The 22918-nt window shown below is 43.8% G+C and overlaps 1 protein-coding gene across 2 annotated transcripts in view; it reads right to left on the reverse strand.

The window, feature by feature from the left end:
• Positions 1–7637: 7637 nt before the first annotated feature.
• The window catches only part of REEP3 (receptor accessory protein 3), a 72313-nt gene continuing 57032 nt past the window's right edge, over positions 7638–22918 (reverse strand). For both annotated transcript variants that reach the window (XM_024209273.2, XM_024209271.2), the window contains 3 exons: positions 20912–21059; positions 12359–12510; positions 7638–10035 (listed from right to left, as the gene is read on the reverse strand). In XM_024209273.2, coding sequence (XP_024065041.1) covers positions 9979–10035; positions 12359–12510; positions 20912–21059 — 357 coding nt within the window. In that variant the 3' untranslated portion in view covers positions 7638–9978. The remainder of the gene's footprint in view (positions 10036–12358; positions 12511–20911; positions 21060–22918) is intronic.

Consider the following 22918-nt stretch of genomic DNA (forward strand, 5'->3'; position numbering starts at 1 on the left):
GTCAGGGGGGCAGGGGTGTGGAGAGGGGTCGAGGCAGGCAGGTAGCAGAGGGGGTTGGATGGGTCAGGAGTTCTGGGGGTCCTGTCAGGGGGCGGGGAGCAGTTGGATAGGGCATGGGAGTCCCTGGGGGTCTGTCTGGGGGTGGGGGTGTGAATATGGGGTGGGGGTGTGGATAAGGGTTGGGGCAGTCAGGGGACAGGTAGGGTTGTAGGGGGTTCTCAGGAGGGGGCAGTCAGGGGACAAGAAGCAGGGCGGCTTAGATAGGGGGTGGGGTCCTAGGGGGCAGTTAGTGGCAGGGGTCCCAGGAGGGGGCAGTCAGGGGACAAGGAGCGGGGGGGGATTGAGGGTTCTGAGAGGGGCAATCAGGGGGTAGGAAGTGGGAGGGAGTGGATGGGGGCGGGGCTAGAGCGGGGCTCCTCCCCCCCAGTGTCCTCTTTTTTGCTTGTGGAAATATGGTAACCCTAGCCTGGGGTAACAAATGAGTGTAGACACTTAAGCCTTAACTTAACAAACCCAGTGTCTGTTAACTCAAGTTCAGCTAACCCTGGGCTTACATTGTAGTGCAGACATCTGCTCTGAGTAGGGTGACCAGATAGCAACTGTGAAAAAATGGGACAGGGTGGGGGGTAATAGGCGCCTATATAAAAGAAGTCCCAAAAAACAGGACTGTCCCTTTTAAAAATGGGACATCTGGCCACCCTAGCTCTGAGACCCACTAGGAACCATGTTACAGCAACTGTGGGTGGAGCTCAGATACTACAGCAGTGGGTTCCAGTATAAAATAAACCCTAGCATAGATTTAGAGGAATTATACAAATGACAGCCAGCATGCTGAAAATCACACTGTTTCTCCTGAATTAGAATGTATGGCTGATGTAGCCATTGTCCAGATTAGCCTCAGCTTCCTTTCCTTCTATGATGGTATTCTTTTCCCCCATTCTAAAAAGACACACGGAGTTGGCATCTAGCCCAGTTACCATGGGTGATCTTGAATCTGAGATTTATTTTAGTCCAGCCTCATAGCACAACAATGAGATGCCCTAACCTCACAATAATTGCCATCACACAGCTTACTTGTGGAGGTCTGCAACTCCCATGGTACGGGGAGATTTTGGCAAACCAGTAAAGTGCCTGAAACTACTATTGCTTATTGCTAAAAGCAGCCAAGTCAGCAGGCTGTAAAGTGGCCATGCAGCAGGCTTAGCTTAACCAAGGCAGGAGGGGGGGGGGGGGTTTGGGTGTCACAGAAAGAGCAGCTTGACCCCCACATCCTTCTTGATAAGAATTGTGTTGAAGTTGCTGATACATGCATTTTAGGGGCCTCCAGGCTGCAAACTTTGGGGAAAAAACACACCTGGTTAATCAATAATCAGAAAAAAACCTCTTGCTTGACCGTTGAAACAGCTTGCTTTACAAGTTTTCTTTAAGTGACATGTCATTGTATTACTAATGTATAAATAAGGGGGGAAAGTTTGAGGTAGTTGGACTCTCTCTCCCCCTTGTGTTCCCCATCTACAGACGGGCTGCCACTTGAGAGCCACACTCAGCTTTGGTAATTATCGAGGGTTGGGGGTGTTTTACTAACCTGTTGCGGACGTGTGTAAGTGCTTGAGACTAAGTAAAGTTTAGCTTTTTATGTTGTCCTGTTTGTGCCAGCCATCTATCGGTCGGACGGCCATGTCTCCCCTGATTTATTTCCTGACACCACCTCGCACAGAGTAAAAGTTACCAAGAGCTTTGGGTTGAAAGAACCCTGGGTAACACCATCTGTAGCAGAAGCATTTTGAGAGGTAAGGAAAGATTTCAGCAGCAGTCTCTTCACAGGGCAGACCAGGACACCCATTCTTACTACTCTGTGCTCCCCTGGTGGAGGGGCCCACGTGGGTAGCACCTCTTCACCAACAAAGTCCATTTCCAAATGTCATATTACAGTATTTTTTTTCTCTTGATATCACTGCTGCTTCTCTGATGCTCTCATCTGTATCTTTTGCCACTAATTTCTGTTGCTCCCAGAGCCAGTCTAACTTCCCTTAAAGAATCATAGTCCCACCAACTACAATAGAGTTGGATCGGAATCTTAGGGCTTGTCTACACTGGCAATTTACAGCTCTGCACCTTTCTGGCTCAGGGGTGTGAAAAAACACCCCCTGAGCACAGCAAGTTTCAGCACTGTAAAGCGCCAGTGTAAACAGTGCACCGAGCGCTGGGAGCTACGCCACTCGGGGAGGTGGTTTTTTTAGAGCGCTGGGAGAGAGCTCTCCCAGAGCTCTCTCCCAGCACTGTGCCTCAACCACACAAATCACATTAAAGTGCTGTCATGCTATGCACAGCTTTAGAGAGTTCCTCCACAATTACAGTGTCTGTTAAAATGCTTAGGGTTTTTTTGGTTGTTTGTTTGTTTGTTTGTTTTAATACATCTCCTGTAAGTTGTATATACACTATGTGGATGGCTAATTTGGAGGTCACTTAAGATTTGTTGACCCTTCATTTTACATATTGACAAACTCTTCACCTTAATTATTGATACTGAGAGTCAATAAATTATTATGGTCTCAATAGAAGTAAATAACACGTAGAATTTCCATCATGTGGGAGGAGATACATAGTTAATCGACTATTTGATTTCTTATTAGTAATGCTTCCTAAAATTCTCCTTTGTAGGTCCTGTCAGGTCTGTTTTTCCAGGTTTCAAGCCACAAGAGATCCTGGGCAGTACTTGGCCAGAGCTCAGGGTAGCAGTCTGCTCCCTTCCATTGCCTGCCCTTTTTTGTACTGCTCTACTTCCCCTTTTAAGCCCCATCTTCAGTTTGTGCAGGCTCAAAAGCAAAAAGGTGATTACTTTCAAGAATGAATTACAGTGCCATGGAAGGAACAGTGCCTCTTTTCCCACAGCTCTGAAGTTACTTTCCTTTGTAATGTGCTTTGAGTTCTATAGATGAAAAGAGCCAAGTATTTCAGTAGTGGGATGTTAACTGATGCATAGGAGGGTCTTTCACCTTCCATATTCATGGAAACAAAATTGCAGAATCTGATTGGCTGAGTGAATGTAGAATTCCCATATTTTGCTTGGGAGAGGGGAAATGCAATCCAATCCTCTTCTGCTCCCCTAGCCCTCTGCACCGTCCCAGTTCCTTGCAGATCTAAATCCAGTGATCCCAGCTGTAATTTGTAGGGAAGAAAAAGAAAGTAGTTTGTTGGGAACAGAACCGTTGTTCTGAAGCGCACACTGGTATTATTGCACCTTATCAGCTACACTGAGCCCATCTACTTCTCTGTACATAGTACTTCCTTAACCAGTTGCAGCGCAATATTGGGACAGACACTAAACAATTGAAGGGGCAGAACATTGATAAGAACTGAGATTCATAGATTCCAAGACCAAAAGAGATCATTGTGATCTAGACTGACCTCCTGTATAACAGAGGCCCTAGAACTTCCCCAAAATAAGTCCTAGAGCCAGAGCTGTCACGTCCATAGGGTAGACCAGGACAACCATCATAGGCCCCATGCTTCAGGGAGACACCGGGGGGTGGGGAAGGGCGCCGACACGACAGGGCAGCCCCGGGGCCTAGTGAGGGTCCTTCTGCCAGCAGCAGAGGTTGGGCCCAAGCCCTGCAGTCACCAGCCCGGGCGTTTATTTCTTTTTCTTGCCCGCAGCCCCTTGGGCTCAGTCTCTGTGGGAGCAGCAGCGAGCAGCCTAGCCCCAGCCTGCTCCGCTCCACTCCGCCAGCTCCCAGCGTCGCCTGCCACTGCAGGGTCCTAGTGCCCCCCAACCACTCGTGCCAGGGTAGGCTGACCCAGGCTGACCCTGACCCTTCCCTTCTGCTTCAGACAGACCCTTCCTTTTCCAGCAGGATCCTCCCCCAGCACAGGGGGCACCCTAGCACAGGTGAGTGCCAGCCAGTAGTCTCCATCATCTGTAGCCCACTGGTGTCCTCCCCAGTGCCCCACACCTCTCTCTTCCACTGCCCTTTCTCCCCTCTCCCAGCACTGGGTGGGGTCCTCCACTGTCACCTCCAGGCCAAGGCCAGCCCTTATCACTCCCCTGCCTCAGGATCCTCCTTGCCTTTCTACTCTCCAGCCTTGGGGTTCCCCTCCCTGCAGTACTAGGACCCTGGGATCCCAAAACTCTGCTCTCTTCACCACCCACCAGGACTGGGGTCCTCCATCCATCTGCTTTTCTGCCTCCCTCCCCCTCCCAGTCCCCAGAGAAAACAGATCTTAGAGCCCCTCCTCCATGCTGGAGGGTCCTGTTTATGTATCTATCATCTAGTTCTTTCACAATACTATAATTTCGAGTTGCAACATGACATGGAGAATGTCTGAATGGGAACAAAAAACAGCTTTGCTAGTGTGTGTGTGTGTGTGTGTGTATAAACATTTGTTAATATTAGGTTTGGTATACAAAGTTATTTAAACCAACCTACAATATATATGGAGACTAGACTACCTGTGAATTTTTAACTGACATCCTACCAAAGATATTGGTAGCAGTCTTAGGGGAAGGTGATTTATGCACCTCATTGAGTAGGGCATATTAGGGACTCTCCACATTACACACCAACCTGCCAATTTCAGGGCCATCCCTAATTCCCCCTTTCTAGTCCCATCTGACTGATGCCAGCCGGCTGGGATCAGTTCCCTAACTATCCTGCTTAGAAAGTTGTGGTGATGCCTAGACATAGACTGGGAAGTCAGGAGGTGCTAAGAGCCTCCCAAACACTAGAGAGGTTCAGCAGTTTCTAGCCATCACAAGGAGGCCAAGGATGAGTACACTGAGCTGGTGTACCTGGGAGATACTGCATTGGCACCTCAAGTGCATCATACAGACACCGCTGAATGAGGGATGGGGACAGCCGGGTCATAGGGAGCATGAGAGCAATTGGAGCCCCACATAGGTCTCTTCACCCAGAGACACCAGGGCCCAGCCCGACGGCAGCTGGAGAACCCCAGGAACCCTGTGCCTGGGTTGACAGAGGTGCTTCCACAAGTGCAAAGCTGGCTTGGCTGCAAAGTACCAGGCTCTCTGTGTACTGAGCCAAGCAGAGAGACGCCCCTCGACCGCACCGCTGGCCAGACTGCTATGTTTCTCAGAGACTCCTTAAGGTATAATGGTCCTGTGTGTACATCAAGTGGCCTCTTTCCCCAGAGGCTCCAGATGCATGGCTCGAGCTGCCTACCTGCAGCTGGAACCGAGCAGGGCCAGACAAAGCTCAACTTGCTCAACTCCCCACGGGCCAACAGGCCTGGCCTCACAGAGCCATGGCAAGGGCAGCACAGGAGGAAATGTGCTGCAGCTGCATCCCAGCGCCGCTTCCCACCAGGCAACTGCAGCCATAAAAGCTGCCTGGGGAAGGTGAGGTTGGGGCACTGCCTGGAGTCACCTAGCTCTTCATGTGCCTCCTTATACCCTAGTATGTGAGGGAGAGGAGTATGCTGTCCGAGGAAGTTGGCAGATCTGTGACTTCTGAATCTGCATGTAAAATTATGGGATAGGAAATAAAACTTGGGGGGCAAGTGCCCCCCTCCATAAATGGTGCTCCTGCATAAAAGCAGCTTCAAAAGAAAAAGGAGTAGGAATGAAAGGCTTTAAGTATGTTAGTTAAAATGACATGTTTAATTAAAAAAATCCACCTGAATATCCTAATTGATAGAATATCTGGGTAGACTTGCAGTTTTCAAAAAACAAAAAAAAACCAAAAAACAAAAAAACCTGACATTTCCTCATCAGATAACTCCATTCATTTTGTTTACACACTTAATGATGTTTTACCTATTTCAAGTCAATGTTAATGGAACAACAAGCTTTTATGCACACAATAGCTTCCTGTCTCTCTCAAATCAGGCACTCCAAAAATATTTAGTGACAATTTAACCACACATCAAACATTATTTAAGGAGCTCCCTACAGTTAGTGTGCTGTTTCAGATGAGGAATTTATAATAAAGTACAAAACAAGTTAGTTTCTAGTAAGTCTGCTGTTTATTTTACATTGTTTTAAAAAGTCATACTTATGGTAATTACATACACACTGCATCCTGCTCAGAAAGTAGCATTTACAAAAGGATTTCAAGAGAAGTGGATACAAAATGTTTAAAAAGCTCTCTACAATACAAATATGTAAACAAGTTGACAGTAGTTTAATATTACAATAAGAAAAGTTAAAGCTTTTATTTCATGATTTTTAAAGCTACTATCTTTAGTCTCAATGCAGACTAATTTTGGGGTTCTTGTAGCATTGCAGAATGCGAGTTCTTGAAAATGTTACAATATTCCTTTCACAAACATGCATCCTTTACAGAAAAAATATTTAAAAAAAATACTGAAGTCCCAACTGATAAAATTAACATAAAAAATATAAAATGCATCGTCATGAAATCACTGCTAAATACTTTAACACTTACTTTGTCATTCTGTAAACCACATTTTTCAGTTTTTCCTATAGTGCTCATCAACTTAAATTCATTAATGTCTGTGAGGTGTTCAAGATAACATCAGGTCACCTGAGAGGCAGGGAAGTAACTGAAATAAAATGGTCAACACTGGTAGTTGCTTTGCTTTCATGGTTTGCATTAAGTTTCTTTTCAAAGATGCTTATTAATGGTTCACTCTTTAGATTTCTGTTGGTGTTTGTACATGTGGCCAAGCTGAATCCGTTAAACATTAATACAAAGTTCAAACATTTTCCAAAACGTATCTTGCTTCTCTGACTAATCTTGTTTCATTTGGTTTACAAAACTTGCATAAATTGTCTTTAAGTAACTAACATTACAAATACTGTAGATGGCAGACAAGTTCAGAGTTCCCTGAAAATGCTCTTATTTATACCATATTTGGGTTATATTTTAATTTGCATACTGATAGAATAAAGTGCTAATTTCCTCAGAAGTGGACTTACATTTTTATTTAACATTTTTTGAGAAATCTAATAGCTAGAACTAAACAGATCATCTTCACCATTGCTCAAGTCAAATCCTCAAGATACTCCACCACAATGTTTGAAAGACTGCACAATATTTCAGATAATTGGTTGACTAAGTTTATCTAGCATGATAAGAGGACAGCCAATAAATAGGCATAGTTTGGTTAAACAATGACTAACAGGACACAACGAGCTACACTTTTGAGGAGTGTAAGCTCAAGGAGAGTGAGAAATTTACCATTAAGTCACGATTAAAAATGAAGATTAATTTAACAGAGAAAAGCATAGGCTGTCAGGAATGACTAGATAGTAAGAGCTATTAGATTGAAAAACAGTCTGATAGGAAACAGTCTGAAGCAATTAAAATTAGATAGGACAGTATGCCAATACCATCATTAACATGGGGCTAAGGTTGCCAGCATTCCCCATCCTGTAATTCTCATCCCCTTCCAGGAGAATTTAATTCCCAGAACTCACACACTGGAAAACCGGGAATGCAGACAACTGGCTTCTGTTCAGCAGCACAGCACAATGAGTTACTTGGGGCATGTCTGCACTACAGACTTAAGTCGACTTACAGCCACCGGTCAACTTAACATAGAAGTAATTACTGTGGTGGCTGATGTCCACACTACCCTCCTTCTGTCAGTGGTGTGCACCTTCACTAGGAGCACTTCTACCAACTGAAGAGGGGCAGCGTGGGGAGCTGAGCCTTAACATGCCACAACAGTTATAGGTTTTCAATACAAAAATATGCAGCATACTGAAAGTTTGGGCCTGGTATTAGATCAACTGAATTATGAAAACAAAGGCTACTATGTTAGCTAGACTAGGCTGACAGAGAGACAAAGGATTTAGGAAGGTGGTCAAAAGGAAATCAAAAGGTCCCTGATACATAATTTAAGTCTAAGTCTAATAGGCAGCGAAGGACACAAAGCCCACCCAATGGTGCTCAGATACCATGGCAATAGGCATGGTATACGAACCTAAGTAGAACAGAATGGCAGAACTCTCTAACAAAAGCTGTTGCCCAAGTATGTAAGGAAAGAGACTTTACCGTTATAAGATTGGGACGAGTAACCTCAGTTCTATTTGGTAGCATGACACTGGCATCAATGGTACTATACTCATTTGGGAGAGGGTGGCTGTCATCTGGTATGTCACTGAATCTTTTAGTAAAGCTGTGTCAATCTTAGCCCTTTTAGTCCCTTATGGAATGTAACTGGTACTAATGTGCTTCCGAAACTCCCTTTGCACAATACTCCCACTGTTCCCATCAGTATTGTCACTCTTGTCTATAAAGCCATGTCTGCAGTAATTTCACCTAAATTCCTACAGTTGCAGCCCCAGTGATGTAATGCTAATGTAAACCAGCCCTCATTTTCAACTGTCATTTAACTCTGCTTAGAGATGATCTACATGACACTGTGGTTAGAATGCCAGCAGCTGCCCCAAAAGATGCTCCCACTAATGGAGCTGCTCTGTTGGCAGTAACAGTAGGAATAAGAAAAATTCTAGCTAAAACAAGACTTAAAAGTCTGTCAGTGGGCTGCACTGGGCCAGTAGAGGGGGTTGCTACTGAATGGGGGGGTTCCAGAAGGAAACGTGCTTTTACTGCCCTCTTGCAGTCTCTACTTGCTATATTCTCTCATATCTGAGAGAAGGTTTGCAGGGCAGAAAGTTTTTGGAAGTGATCCTATGACATACCGTCCTTTAAATTGAGAGTGACACTTCTGTCAACACTCAATACATTTTAAATTCCATTTAATTTTTAAACATAGTATTTTCCTTCCATCCCTATTGGCTACAGAGATATTTGTATAAAGGATTTTTAAAATTAAATAAAATCATGATGTCAATTGGGTTAGAGCATTGCTGACTGAATCAGCGAGAAGACAGTCTTGAAAAGAGCTATTTATACACAAATATCTTAATAACTACTTCAGGAATAATGAAACGAAAGTATAAATTTTAATTATTGGTCAGAACTCAAGTTTGATATCTAAAGCTATTCTGAAATATAATATTATAAAATAAGCCTTAGCAAAAACCTATAATCTAGGACTTGAACAGTCCATCAAATGTGACTTCATTACTCCCATTCATTTCAATGGCAGTTGTACCACACAACTGATAAATTGATCAGGTCCTCGATATCTAGCAGTTGCTGCAAATTTGTATCTACCACAATTTAGAATTGAGAACTGGCTATTAGTCATAAGTCACTTTACATCTGAATGTGCTGGAGAAAGAATACTCCCCCTAAAATACAAAAGGTACCTGACAAAATTCTGTAAAGGTTAGTAGCAGTTATCTATAGCATCTTCCATGTGCTTAAGTAGCCAAGAGTAAGATGTGGTAATACAAGGATTAAATTGCTGCCATTTAAAAATACATTGGTGAAACCTGATTTTTTTTTAAATCACTAACATTACATGTTTACTGTTTTACAACTGTACAAGTATGCAAAACTGTTGTACAGATATCAAAGTACACCTATTAATATTTAAAATATTAGGAAATAAGGTGCAGGAAGTTCTTTTAAGGACATACCAAATATAACTGGCTTTTCCTTTTTCCTTTCCCCACCTTCATTCAACTGTCCTCTAAAACTGTACATTATTATATAATTATGAAAGCTTTTTCAGGAAACCTGGTTTAGAAAAAAATTCAAGTATACATATTTTTGCATTGTAAACTAGGAAACACTAGGGGCTTAAGTTTTGTAAGAGCTGAATAACACCAAGTTCAACTGATGTTAATGGAATTTGCAGCTGTTCAGTACCTTTGAAAATCAGGCTTTGTTTTTGTCATTCATTAAATTCTTACTAAGTTTAATGAGTGCAGAAACCTAGGATTTTTCCTAGCCAGATTTAACAATCAAATCAAAATGATAAGCCATTAAAGATTAGAAGCATCTTATATAGCTGTTTAGACTGATAAAAATGAGTCCTACAACCATGCTTAAAGTTTTTATATATACACAAATCCTGAACACATGATGTGCCAAGTAAAGTTACTGTAGTACAGCAGTTTGTCTTTAAAGTGTAGTACACTTAAAAATACACCGCAGGCCTCTTCTTTACTTTATATTTTAATGAGCCATACCGTATCTGAAAGAGAAAGTTGTGTTAGAAATCAAGTGTTGCCATTTAAGTTGCATAAAAATTACCAAGACAAAAAGGTGATTTTTAAAAAACAACAACATTTTTTATGATTCAACTTCAGCATATTTCAATTCAGTTGCCACAACCAGGTACACCTCTACCCTGATATAACGCGACCCGATATAACATGAATTCGGATATAACGCGGTAAAGCAGCGCTCCGGCGGATCAAAGCAAGTTCGATATAACGCGGTTTCACCTATAACGCAGTAAGATTTTTTGGCTCCCGAGGACAGCGTTATATTGGGGTAGAGGTGTATTATATAGGATTAGACCACTCGATACAGGACTAGATTCAATAAATTCATCCAGCTATCATGACAGGGACTGAACATGTTACTTGTTAAGATCTTACAGCAGTCATGAAACTCCCAGAGAGTGGTTTACAGAATGTGCCCTTCTGCCCGGCAGCCTCGTGTGGGATTCTGCATAGTTTTGTTTTGTACTATCTATCTATCTATATAGTTACTAGGAAATTGTCTGAGGAGACAGGATGCTAATACCCAGCTGTTTATCTCGCCTGATCCCACCAATGCTATCACACACCTTACCGAAGGTTAGGCAGAGGTTGGGGCATAGAGGGCTAGCTGATTGAAAGTCAGCAAGACCAAGATATTGGCAGGTTGGAGAAGTAACCAAAATATATACCCTCTTACTTGGGATTGTGTACTGGCCATCTAATATTAAAATTCATTGCCTGGTGATACTGCTGGACTCCCAGCTGATGTTACATAGCCATCCAGTAGCAAGAATAGCTTTATTTCAGCTACAGCTGGCTTGAAACATGGAGTCATTTCTTTTGTATAAAGACCCTGCTGCTACCACCCATGCATCTGTCACCTCCAACTCAGATTATTGCAGCAGGCTTTACTTGGAGCTTCACCTTAAATAAATGCAGAAGCTGAAATGTAAAATGGCATAGTCCATAACAACTCATTTGGTAAAAAGGTATTTGGAAACACGACACCAATACTCTAGGATCTGCTCTGACTGCATCTTGATTTCCAGACAGAATTTAGAGTGATGTTTTGAGTGACAAAGCCCTAAATTACCTGGGATGTGCATAAGAAAGACTGCCTTTCCCCTTATTGTCCTGTACAGCTCCAGTTAAAGGTGCTTGAGCATGAGAAGGAGCTGTCAGCCGGGCCTTCTTCATGAGTGGCCTTCTGCTTAGAAAGCTACTCTCTTTCCCACCAGGGCCGGCTCTAGGATTTTTGCCGCCCAAAGCAAAAACAATTTTGCCCCCCCGTTTTTTAATTACCCCACCCCAGGCCCCGCCTCAACTCCGCCCCTTCCCCAAATCCCCAGCCCTGCCTCCTCCCCCCAGGCTCTCAAGCCTGGGAGGGAGGGGGAGCAGCGGCGCGCGAAACGGAGGTGAGCTAGGGCGGCCAGGGCACATTTTTAGGGGCGGCACGGCCGGCGCCAGAATGCCGCCCCTAAAAATGTGCCGCCCCAAGCACCAGCTTGTTTTGCTGGTGCCTAGAGCCGGCCCTGTTTCCCACCTCCATTTGCATCTAGAACAGGCCAAAATTTGTTGACCTTCAGAATGTGCTGAAAAACCCAGACTTCTGACGGGCAGAAATGTTGTGAAGAGGACTGCCATGTGTGTTTATGTTGCAGTATTGTTGATTTGTGATTTGTTTGATGATGCTCCTGGTTCTCATGTTGTATCTTTAAATCCGTATGAAAAGCGTGTAGAGCCCGGCATAGGAGCTTTTTTCCTCTTTGCGTTATAAATCAAAGCACAGTATTTATTAGCACTTGTTCAAAGTATCCATAGGATACAACAAAAATGTGAATGGTCCTATCCCTTATAGGATCCCTGTATGCATAGTGCGGGGTTGCATCAGCCACACCTCAAATGAGATGTCATGACAGTCAGCTCCCTCCCTTCAAGCTGTTTCTAGACTCTGGGCCTGTTGTTTCACCATTACTGTGATAAGTACACATTTGGGAGACAGTGCTCAGAGGGTAAAAAGCTTAATTTCTTTTATTCTTTTATTCAATTATATTTATATCTTCAGTATGTTTGTTTCCCTTTGTCTTGTATAGTTAACTATTCTTCTCTTGTTTCCCTTTAGAAGACAGAAAAATGAGTGGCGGCTTTTTGGACCATAACTACACATGCTGTGTTCCACATTCCACTTACAATTTAGAACCACCCTATGTCCTTTATAAATAAAATATTCTGATTTCTTGGACTATTATGTTTTCAAATTACATTGTTATTAATGGAATGCAATACTTTCAAATTAAACGCTGCACTTGCCTCTTTACGGCCTTTAATACTTTTCACAGATTTCATGCTTTGTGATCGTCGGAGACCCCTCTGAGCAAACATCTCATCTTCTGAATGTGTCCCCTCCATTTCCTCATCTGTTTTATCATCTCCAGAATCTTTTTTCAATGGAATTCTGTAACCTAAAATAAAGCACATCAGGCAGAAGTTTGTATGCCATAAGTCTGTATAAATAGTGGTAGCACAAACAAAGTATTTGTAGAGACAGTGCAAATGATGAAATTCAGGAAAGTTAAAGCGGTTTCTTAACTCATTAGATGCTATAAAAGCTTTTTAATTTATTGAATTTTGCTGAAAAAACATGAAAATTTAGTCCATTTTAACAAGTACATTCTTTACTTATCTAAAATGTAGCTATGATTTCTTTGTGGAAAATCCATCAATTGCCATCTGTTTCAAGATAGGAGAGCAAACAATAGTACACTATAAAAATGTCAGGCAGTGCAAAAGCCATTCATTGGCCCATGCCATGTAATCCTTAAAATTATGCTGGCCATGATACAGTGATTTCCTTTAAGTTGTCTCTACTGGCAGTGTAATTGTTTATATAGTGAAGATCAAAGCCACCCTGCTACCATTTGCTGTTTTCCTGGAGGAGTTCTTTCTTGAGCCATTGCAGTTTGGGATTAACACCAAATACTGCACACACATGGCAAGTACAGACCTGCCTTTTAAGTAATACTTGAAGTTTCAAATCAGATTTTTTTATTGCGGTTTGAAAAGGGACACACTTTTAAATGGGCTATTTCAATTTTCAGATAAAAAATATCCTTTACGTAGCACGTCCTGAATAGAGAAAACCCACCATGGTTAAATGACAAGGTTCCAGAGATTATTCAAGACAGACAGGTATCCTTAAGAAAATGAAAATGCAGTCCTAATAAAGCCAATAGAAAGCAGCATAAACTATGGCAGGCAAAATACAAGATGGAAGGTAGAAGGGCTACGATAGAACTTGAAGAACTAATAGTCAAAAATATAAAATAAATTATTTAACTATCAGAAAAAAACAGTTACCAAGAGTAACTGTTGTTCTTTGAGATGTGTTGCCAATATCCATTTCAAGTAGGTGTGTGTGTGCCGTGTGCACAGTCGTCGGAAGGTTTTTCCCCTAGCGGTACCAGTCAGGTCGGCTTAGATGCCCTCTGGAGTCACGCCTTCATGGCGCCGTATATAGGTCCCTGCCGAACTGCTGCCTCCTCAGTTCCTTCTTGCCGGAGGCTTCAACAGAGGGGAAGGCGGGTGGGTCTTGGAATGGACATGAGCAACACATCTCAAAGAATAACAGTTACAAAAAGATAAGTTACCATTTTTCTTCGAGTGCTGCTTCATGTCGATTCCAAGTAGGTGGCTCCCAAGCAGACTGTCGGAGGAGTCAGTCATCGGAGCTCATGGATTCGCTGATTGAAGCGCCACTCTGCCGAAAGCTGCATCATCCCTGGCATGCTGGATGATGGCATAATGCAAAGTGAACGTGTGGATTGACGACCAGGTTGCTGCCCTGCAAATCTCCTGTATAGAGATTTATGCCAGGAATGCGGCCGAGGAGGCCTGCGCCTTTGTGGAATGCGCTGTTAGAGCTGGGACTGGCACTTTCGCCAGGACTTAACAAGCTCGAATGCAGGACGTGATCCATGATGAAATTCTTTGGGATGATACAGGGAGACCCTTCATCCTGTCCACTGTAGTGACAAAGAGCTGATCAGACTTTCGGAATTTTTGTTTTTTCAACATAGAAAGCCAGTGCCTGCCTGACATCCAGAGAGAGGAGCCTTTGTTCCCAGCTGTAGGCATGTGGCTTTAAGATAAAAATACTGGGAGGAAGAGGTCATGACTTGTGTGAAACTGAGATACCAATTTTGGCAGGAAGGCTGGATGAGGCCGCAACTAGACCTTGTCTTTACAGAAGACCATATATGGAGGCTTGGATGTCAAGGCCTTGAGCTCAGACACCCTCCTGGCTGAAGTTATTGCTATCAGGAATGCTACTTTCCATAAGGAGGTCCAGGAGCGAGCATGTTGCTAAGGGCTCGAAGGGAGGTCCCATTAATCTGGGAGAGCACCAAGTTAAGGTCCCATGCTGATAACGGATGGAAGACTGGAGGGTATAACCTATCTAGGCCCTTGAGAAAATGACCTACCATCGTTCTAGCAAAGACTGATCGACCGTCCACCCTGGGTGGAATGCCGAGATGGCCGCCAGGTGAACCTTTAAGGATGACACCACCAGACCTGAGTGCTTCAAGTGCAACAGATAGTCCAAGATGAAGGGTATTGATGCTTGAATCGGAGATGTGCCCTTCTGTGTCACACAAATTGAAAAGCTCTTCCACTTGGCTAAGTAGCTCTAGTAGACAGCTTTCGGCTGCCAAGTAGGACCTCCCTGACAGATGCGGAGCATGCCAACTCCATGTGGTTTAGCCAGGAAGCTTCCATGCTGTGAGGTGGAGAAACTCAAGGTCAGGATGCTGAAGGCAACTGTGGTCTTGAGTGATGAGGTCTGGCACCTATGGCAGGGCGATCAGAGTGGCTACTGACAGTTCCAGGAGTGTTGTGTACCAGTGTTGACAGGGCCAGGCCGGTGCTATCAGGATGACTGATGCTGTCCCTCTGTCCCTTCTGACCTGGAGCAGGACCTTGTGAACGAGCGGGAAGGGCCGGGGGGGGGGGGGGGAGATGCATAGAACAGATGGTCCTTCCAGGGAAGGAGAAATGTGTCTGCATTCGAGCCTGGGCTGAGATTCATGAAGGAGCAAAACTGCTGACACTTCCTGTTCAATTTCATCACGAACAGGTCCACCTGGGGAATTCCCCACCATTGGAAGATGCTGTTCACAATGTCCAGGTGAACCAACCACTCGTGGCCATGGAAGGATCTGCTGAGGTGGTCCGCCAGCTCATTCTAGGATGCCAGAAGGTACGACGACTCTAGGTGTATTGAGTGACCTATGCAGAAGTCTCACAGTTTGAGGGCTTCCTGGTATAAGGGAGGAGAGCGCTCCACCCTGTGTGTTTATCTAAAACAAACATCATTGTTGTATTGTCTGTCATTACTGATACACACCTGCCCTCCAGGTGGGATTGGAAGGTTTGACAGGCTAAGCGAACTGCCCTCAGCTCTCTGACATGGATATGGAGTGAGAGTTCTGCTTGGGACCAGAGGCCTTGAATCCTTAGGGCCCCAAGATGCACACCCCACCCCAACATTGACACATCCGTGACCAGCAACATCGATGGTTGCCACCTGAAGAAGGACACTCCTGCACAACTGCCTGAGGGTTGAGCCACCAATGGAGGGATTTGACAACCTGAGGAGGAAGCGAGACTACCTTGTCCAAGCTCTCCCAGCTTGGACGGCATACTGAAGCCAGCCAGGCCTGAAGGGGTCTGAGCCAGAGCCTTGCATGCTGGACTACATATGTGCAAGCGGCCGCGTTAGCGAGCAGCTTCAAGCAGTTCAGTGCCGTCATGATGGGGAAAACGTTGAGTCTCCTCTATGATGGGGCACATGAAAGCGCAACTCTGACAGGAACGCCCTGGCTTGGGTGGAGTCTAGGACTGCTCCTATAAACTCTATCCTCTGGTTTGGAGATAGAGTGTACTTGGGCACATCCAGCAATAGACCCAAACAGTCGAAGGTCGATTGTATCAGATGTACATGTGCCTTTACTTGAGCCCTGGAGCGGCCCTTGACAAGCCAGTCGACGAGACATGGGAACACCTGCCATCTTCTCAGGTAGGCGGCCACGACTGTCATGCATTTGGTGAACACCTGAGGGGCTGCTGACAGGCTGAAGGGAAGGACTGTAAACTGGTAATGGTTGTGATTCACTACGAACCTGGGAAACAGTCTGTGGGATGGGACTATTGATGCGCAAGTATGTGTCCTCCTGAGTAAGAATGAAATAGACGTCTCTGTGGTGCAGCCCTTCAACACCGGCAGTGACCATCGCCTGCTTAGAGCGAAGTTGATTTTCGACAAAGTAGTGGAAAAGAAAGCTTTACAGATGGCAAACAGGAAACAGCGCCTGAAGACATTCAATGAAGCAAAGCTGAAAAAAACGATTTCTGGGTTTGACTGGAGCCAGACAGAAAAGTGTGATGAGGACTATAGTATCTTTGCTGACAAGCTGAGATGTTGCATAAAAGCAGCTGAAATTGAAAAGATGAAGAAGGCAAAGGGAAGAGTCTCGAACGAAACGAAAAGCTTGTTAGAGAAGCGGAGAAATATGAAAAGGAGCTCAGATAACTACCTCAAGTACTCCATTCTGTGCAAGCTTATACGGCGAAAACTGAAGGATGACTGAGAACTTCCGGAAAGAAAAGCTCCTTAAAACAGCTGAATCACGCAAGAGCCTCAGGACATGCAAGCGGGAATTGGCACAGTATAGATTGAGCGTAACAGCATTGAAGAACAAGGATGGACAGACAGTAATTGACAGAGCAGGGATGGAGGAGGTCTGCAAGGACTTCTATACACAACTGTTCAAATCAAGAATCAAACGTCCCTCTCCCAACGCTCCAAGAGTCAGAAGAACGCGTCCCCCCAATAATCGTCAGCGAAGTCCGAAGTGCACTACACCAGATGAAGAAGGGAAAAGCTTCAGGCAAAGATGGAATAACGTCAGAAATGATTTCCGCAGGAGGCGAAAAACTTTGGAAGGCCCTCGCTTTAAGATTCAGTCGATATCTCGAAGAAGTAAAAATACCATCAAGCTGGAAGAAGTCGAATACCATCTTGCTGTACGGGGGTGGGGGGAGAAAATCGAGAAAATCTTAAGAACTATCACCCTATATGCCTGTTCTCTCATATCTATAAACTCTTTACAAAAGGTGATAATGAACCAACTCTCGCAGAGTCTGGATGAACAACAGCCTAGACAGCAGGCAGGCTTTCGAAGAAATTTCAGCACGATCGACCATATATTTACCCTTAGCCTGCTCCTAGAAAGAGCGAGGGAATACAAACTCCCGTTGTGCATTGCTTTCGTCGACTATGAAAAGGCCTTCAATAGCATTGAGTTCAACCCTTATTAAAGGCACTCGCAGAGCAGGGTATTAACATGCAGTACATCAGTCTGTTGAAGGAAGCAAATACTGGATGTACAACAGACATTACTCTCCTCGAAACTCCCCTCCGCATCCCAATCGAGAAAGGCGTAAAGCAAGGAGATACGATTTCACCGAAACTATTTACTGCCTGCCTCGAAATGGTTATGAACAAGATCAATTGGAGGAGTGCTGTTAACATAAATGGAGAACGATTATCTCATCTCAGATTCGCAGACGACATCGTACTAATTGCCGAAAGCACCAACCAACTGCGGAGCATGCTACGAAGACTCGACAAGAAAAGCAGTCAGGTCAGTCTGAAAATGAACTGCTGCAAAATGAAATACATGCAATCAGACCTCTTACGAAAAGCCTGAATAATGGTAACAGGAGAAGAAATTTAAGAAGTGGAACAGTACATATATTTGGGCCAAGAAATTAATATGCGCCAAGACGTGAACGGAGAACTCTTGCGAAGGATTCGGGCAGGATGGTGTGCGTTTAATTCCATCAAGGACGTCCTCAAAGGAAAAATCGACAAGACCACGCATACAAATATCTTCAATTCAACAGTGCTGCCAGCCATGCTGTATGGCAGTGAAACGTGGGCACTGACAAAGAAAGAAGAACAGCGGCTGTCAGTAGCTGAAAGGGCAATGGAACGAACTACGTTGGGAATTTCCCTTCTGGATCGTATCCCAAATGAAATGACTGGAGAACGCAGCGGTGTGAAAGATATTGTCATGGAAAGCAGATATAATAAGATATGATGGGCGGGCCACATAGCAGGGCTCACGGACAATAGGTGGACTGCAATCATTACTGAGTGGTACCCGCGAGAACAGGAGAGACCACCTGGTCGGCCTCCAAGAAGATGGGAAGATGACATCGTTAAATGTTTCGGACGAACGTGGAGAAGAAAGGCAAGAATGCGAGAAGAATGGCGGACGTGTTGTGATCGGCGCAGTCTTAACAACAGTTGAAGACCGATCGATCCAGATGATGTGTCCTTCAAGTCAAGGGTGGCGTACCAGTCGCCCGGATCCGGGAGGGGATGATGGTGGCCAAAGAGATCATGCGGAACTTCTGTTCCTTCATGAATCTGTCGAGTATGGGTCTGAGACCCCCTTTGGCTTTGGGGTTCAGGAAATATCAGGAGTAAAAATCCTTGCCCCATAGGCCCTGAAGGACCTCCTCTACCGCTCCTGAGACAGAGCATTTACACCTCCTGCATGAGAAGCTGCTTGTGAGAAGAGTCCCTGACGAGGAACAGGGGAAAGGGATGGGAGGGAGGGGAGGAGCAGAATTGGAGAGACTATCCCACAACTACTGTACGGAGAACCCAGCGTTCTGAGGTTATCTGGGCCCACGCAGGATACAAGTGGGATAGACTGTTCAGAAAACAGGGAGAAGGATCCGGTGACTGGACTGGTGCATTGCCTGCAGGCACACCATCAAAAAGGCATGCCTGGAACCAGAGGACTGCCTCACTGAGCCCTGGCCTTGATTAGACGGAGGCTGGGGAGGTCTGTGTCTGTTATTAAATAAAATAAATATATGGAGATATACCTATCTCACAGAACTGGAAGGGACCTTGAAAGGTCATCAAGTCCAGCCCCCTGCCTTCACTAGCAGGACCAATGTACATATAATGTATTAGTTATCTAGAAACACCACGCACATAGCAGCTGCATCACCTATAATACAACCATATGTACACATACAATAGGAATTTATAGGCTTTTCCACTGCCCAACTCTCATATCTTATTGACGTGATGGTCTCTATGCCGGGCACTTCCTGGGAATTAATCCTCAGCTCAAGTTAAGGTCATCACCTCCTCCAGATAGCTATTTATCCCCAGGAAATGCCCTGTATGATTATTATATAAATAATGGAAGCCATTTTTTATGTAAGACTTACCTTCGGCTTTTCAATACTTAAATCAGAGGTAGTCAATTATTTTTTGTCAAGGTCCAAATTTCTTGGTCAAAGGTATAGTCAAGGTCCAGGCTCCAGAGAAAATAATAAATAATAATAAACCAACACTAGTGATAAGTAAATGAAAAGATTTCGGGGTCCATTCAAAAGCGTCTGGCAGTCAGGATTTGGCCCACAGTCCACCTATTAACTACCCCTGACTTAATGAAACAGAAAGGAGGAAAATAAAGCAGAACTATTCCTTTGTAAGAGGCAGCAGCTAGATTATAATTTTAGTCAGAACTTCAGCTATAAGTAAGGCTACGATTATATCACGAACTCATGGAATCCATGACTTCCATTGACCTCTGTGACATTTTCTGCCCTGGGGCTGGAGCTCCCAGCCACCCTCCACCCTGGTGGGGACCCCCCTGCAGCTGCCCAGCATGCAGTGGGGGGACCCCCTGCATTTGCCTGGCCGCAACAGGGGGAACCTGCAGCTCCCAGCTGCCCCGGGGGCAAGGGGACTCCGCAGCAGCCCAGCCCTGCAGGCAGGGGATCCCGGAGCCTTCATACACTGCAGTGGTGGGGGACCCGGGAGCCCCAGCAGCAGTGGGTGCCAAACCCCTTTCGTCAGGGATATTTTTAGTGAAAGTCAGGGACAGGTCAAGGCTTCTGAGAATTTCTGTTTATTGCCTGTGACCTGTCCATGACTTTTATTAAAAATATCCATGACAAAAACTTAGCCTTAGCTATAAAGGATGGTGTCTATCCTTCGGAAATTTTTCATTTTCTTTAAAGTAGCACAGAGATTCATAAGCGCTATTCATTAATAATGGAAGTTGAGATACCTTCCAGAAACTTTACTGTTTAATCTACAGTATCAAAAAATTCTGGAGAACCACCTGTTAACTTGTGCATTTGCACATAACATATGGCATTTCAGTTTCTGTGCTGTGTCACCAAGTACTATTCTTCACTCCCAAATTTTAATTTTCCCATGACAACTCCTCAATGGACTAAAGTTATTTTTGTTGCTACAAGCATGTTCACCTTTTAACCAGTAACTTTGCCACCTTTTTAAAAAGCCTGTTACATTCACCCTTTTTTCATTAGTTTGTTCTCTTCCAATTTACTTAATTGCCACAACTTTTCACATGTTCCATGACACCAACAGTGACAATTATGGGTCACATCCAATAAATCTGACTTGCACTTCAGCATTATTGTTTTAGTTAGCAACACAAACCACAGACTCAACAAGATAGATACGAGGATAATCTATTTGCTATCTCACCCAGTAGAGCCATGAAGGGAAAAGAACCACCAAGAACCACCAGTTCAGAACCTCAGTTATGATGGATATAATCCTAGTTGAAAATGTTATGTATCAAGCCAAATCTATTCAAATTTGCAGGAAGAGATTGGGGTTTTTTCCACCACCAATATTTAAGAGAATAAAAAAAGTTCTTGCTTTTTCCACTTCCTGGCTTTTACATATCAGAATTTAACTACAACATGAGTAGCCCAAAACTTTAACAAGATACATACCCAGAGACTCACTGACAGAACTCTTGGTTTTCTTTTTGGTTTCAGGTAAAGTCTGATAGGGTCTTTGTCCCACTGGCTCATCTCCTTGAATAGCTGTTAAGTCATGCATACTGAAACTTCTCAACCGTTCAGTTATTGCACCTTGACCCTGGAACACAATAATAGCACTTTTCAAGAACAAATGGAGAAGCCTTTAGATTTGCTCTTCAAACTGAGGTAAGGTTAAGTACATGCTTTCTTGCTGTATTACAAAATTCTCTTAACAGAGACATGCAGTAGATGTTCATTTGTTTTAAGCAGCATTCATGTTTGTGTTTTTTCCTTATGTAAATACTCTGACATACCATGGACACATGGAATATTCAAGACTATCAACTTTATAAATGTTACATGTGTCTTTATGGGATTGTATTCTGGCTCCACTGGAAAGTTACAGGAGCTTCCTGCAAATCCTTAGACAAGGAACAAGTCTGGAGAAGCTTTACCCTCTGAGAAGATCATATATACTGGCATGACCTCATTAAACAGGCTGTCAAAGAAAGAACAAAAAAACTATACATGTCACCACCTTAACATGGGGAGAGAGGTCATTCCCCTTGATCCAAGTGACAGACTTCAGACTGGGCCCAGAGGGGCAGGCCCTCTGAGAGGACCTGAAGTACTTTAAAATCTGCGAAGGTCCCCATGTGGAAGATAGGTGACACCTGGTAAACCAGACATGCATGTAAGCAGTTTGTTGTTTTTAAGATGTGTTCTCTACAATGCTTTTGTTCCAAATAAATACTTTGCTTTACGAAGGTTGGCTGGTCACAGATTAACTCTAGTTGCCCCTGAGAGAACAGGACTAAGTGCTAAAACTAAATTCAGACTTGCTGAGATGATCACAGTGAATTAAAGAATTGCAGCCTAAATCCCCAGTCTAGACACAGAGAATTGTGGGACTCTGCCCTGAGAAACATGATGGCTAGAGGCCTGATGCCTAGTGGGGTACCCTGAAGGAGGCCACAAAGGGGTCAGAGGTGCAGTTACCCTGAGAACTGTGACAAGGAGCATTTTGTTCAAGCTTAACATTAGATTATACCTTGTAAAAGGAATTTTTAAAAATCATGAATTAAGTTAGTAGTTCCAATTCCTAATGCTTTTGGACACTGCTTATATTTCTTTCTGATTTATTTATTCCTTATTCTAGGTGGATTGAAGAGATTTTCCCCAAAAAAGCCTTTAATGCCTGATCCATCAGACACTGTATCACCTAGTACCACTTTTCAAACATCTGAACGTAGTAGTAATAGCCCTTTATGTAATATATTTTGGTAATTTTAATTAAGATGTACACATACTTGTTTCTCCAAAGTATTTAAAAATAGAAGATCAATCAATAAACATGCTGATAAGATACTATACTTTTGTCCTACATACACAGTAGTGTGTTTTGCCTCGGGTCACTGTTGTGTCTGTGCATTGCAATACAATCTGCATGCAGTGAATGAGGCAAAGGAGATATATTTTTATCATTGATCAATAAGTACACCCCAGCTTCAATCACTACACAATACCCAATCTTTTCAGCGAGGGACCCAAAATGAAGAACAGACCCACATGAACACCCGTTTACAATCTAACTCTTTCACTGAGCATTACCTAATTATTTCTGTGGAACTAATATAATATATCTGACAATGAAATGGACTACTGTAATGCACATGCACAGAGAAGAATTAGAGTTGCAATCCTAGTATTTAATGTTTCCCAATTTTAGTAATCTACTGTGCAGCTATATTCTTCAGTGTAGATTTTGGATAGAACTTTTAAGTTTGTTTTCAAGAGAACATAGAAAAAGTAGAAGTGTTTGGCAGAGAGGAGGGTAATGCTATGTCCTATGAAAGCTGTGCACTCAGTGAGGCAAGGGCTCTTGTGGAGCACTGCCTCATTCAATGTGCATATAAAAGATGATACAGAATGGTTCCATCAGGGCTCTTTCATCCCATATATACCCTCCAAGATTGA

Source organism: Terrapene carolina, unplaced genomic scaffold (genome assembly GCF_002925995.2).
Source record: "Terrapene carolina triunguis isolate 2854851 unplaced genomic scaffold, T_m_triunguis-2.0 Scaffold95, whole genome shotgun sequence".
NCBI lineage: Eukaryota > Metazoa > Chordata > Testudines > Emydidae > Terrapene > Terrapene triunguis.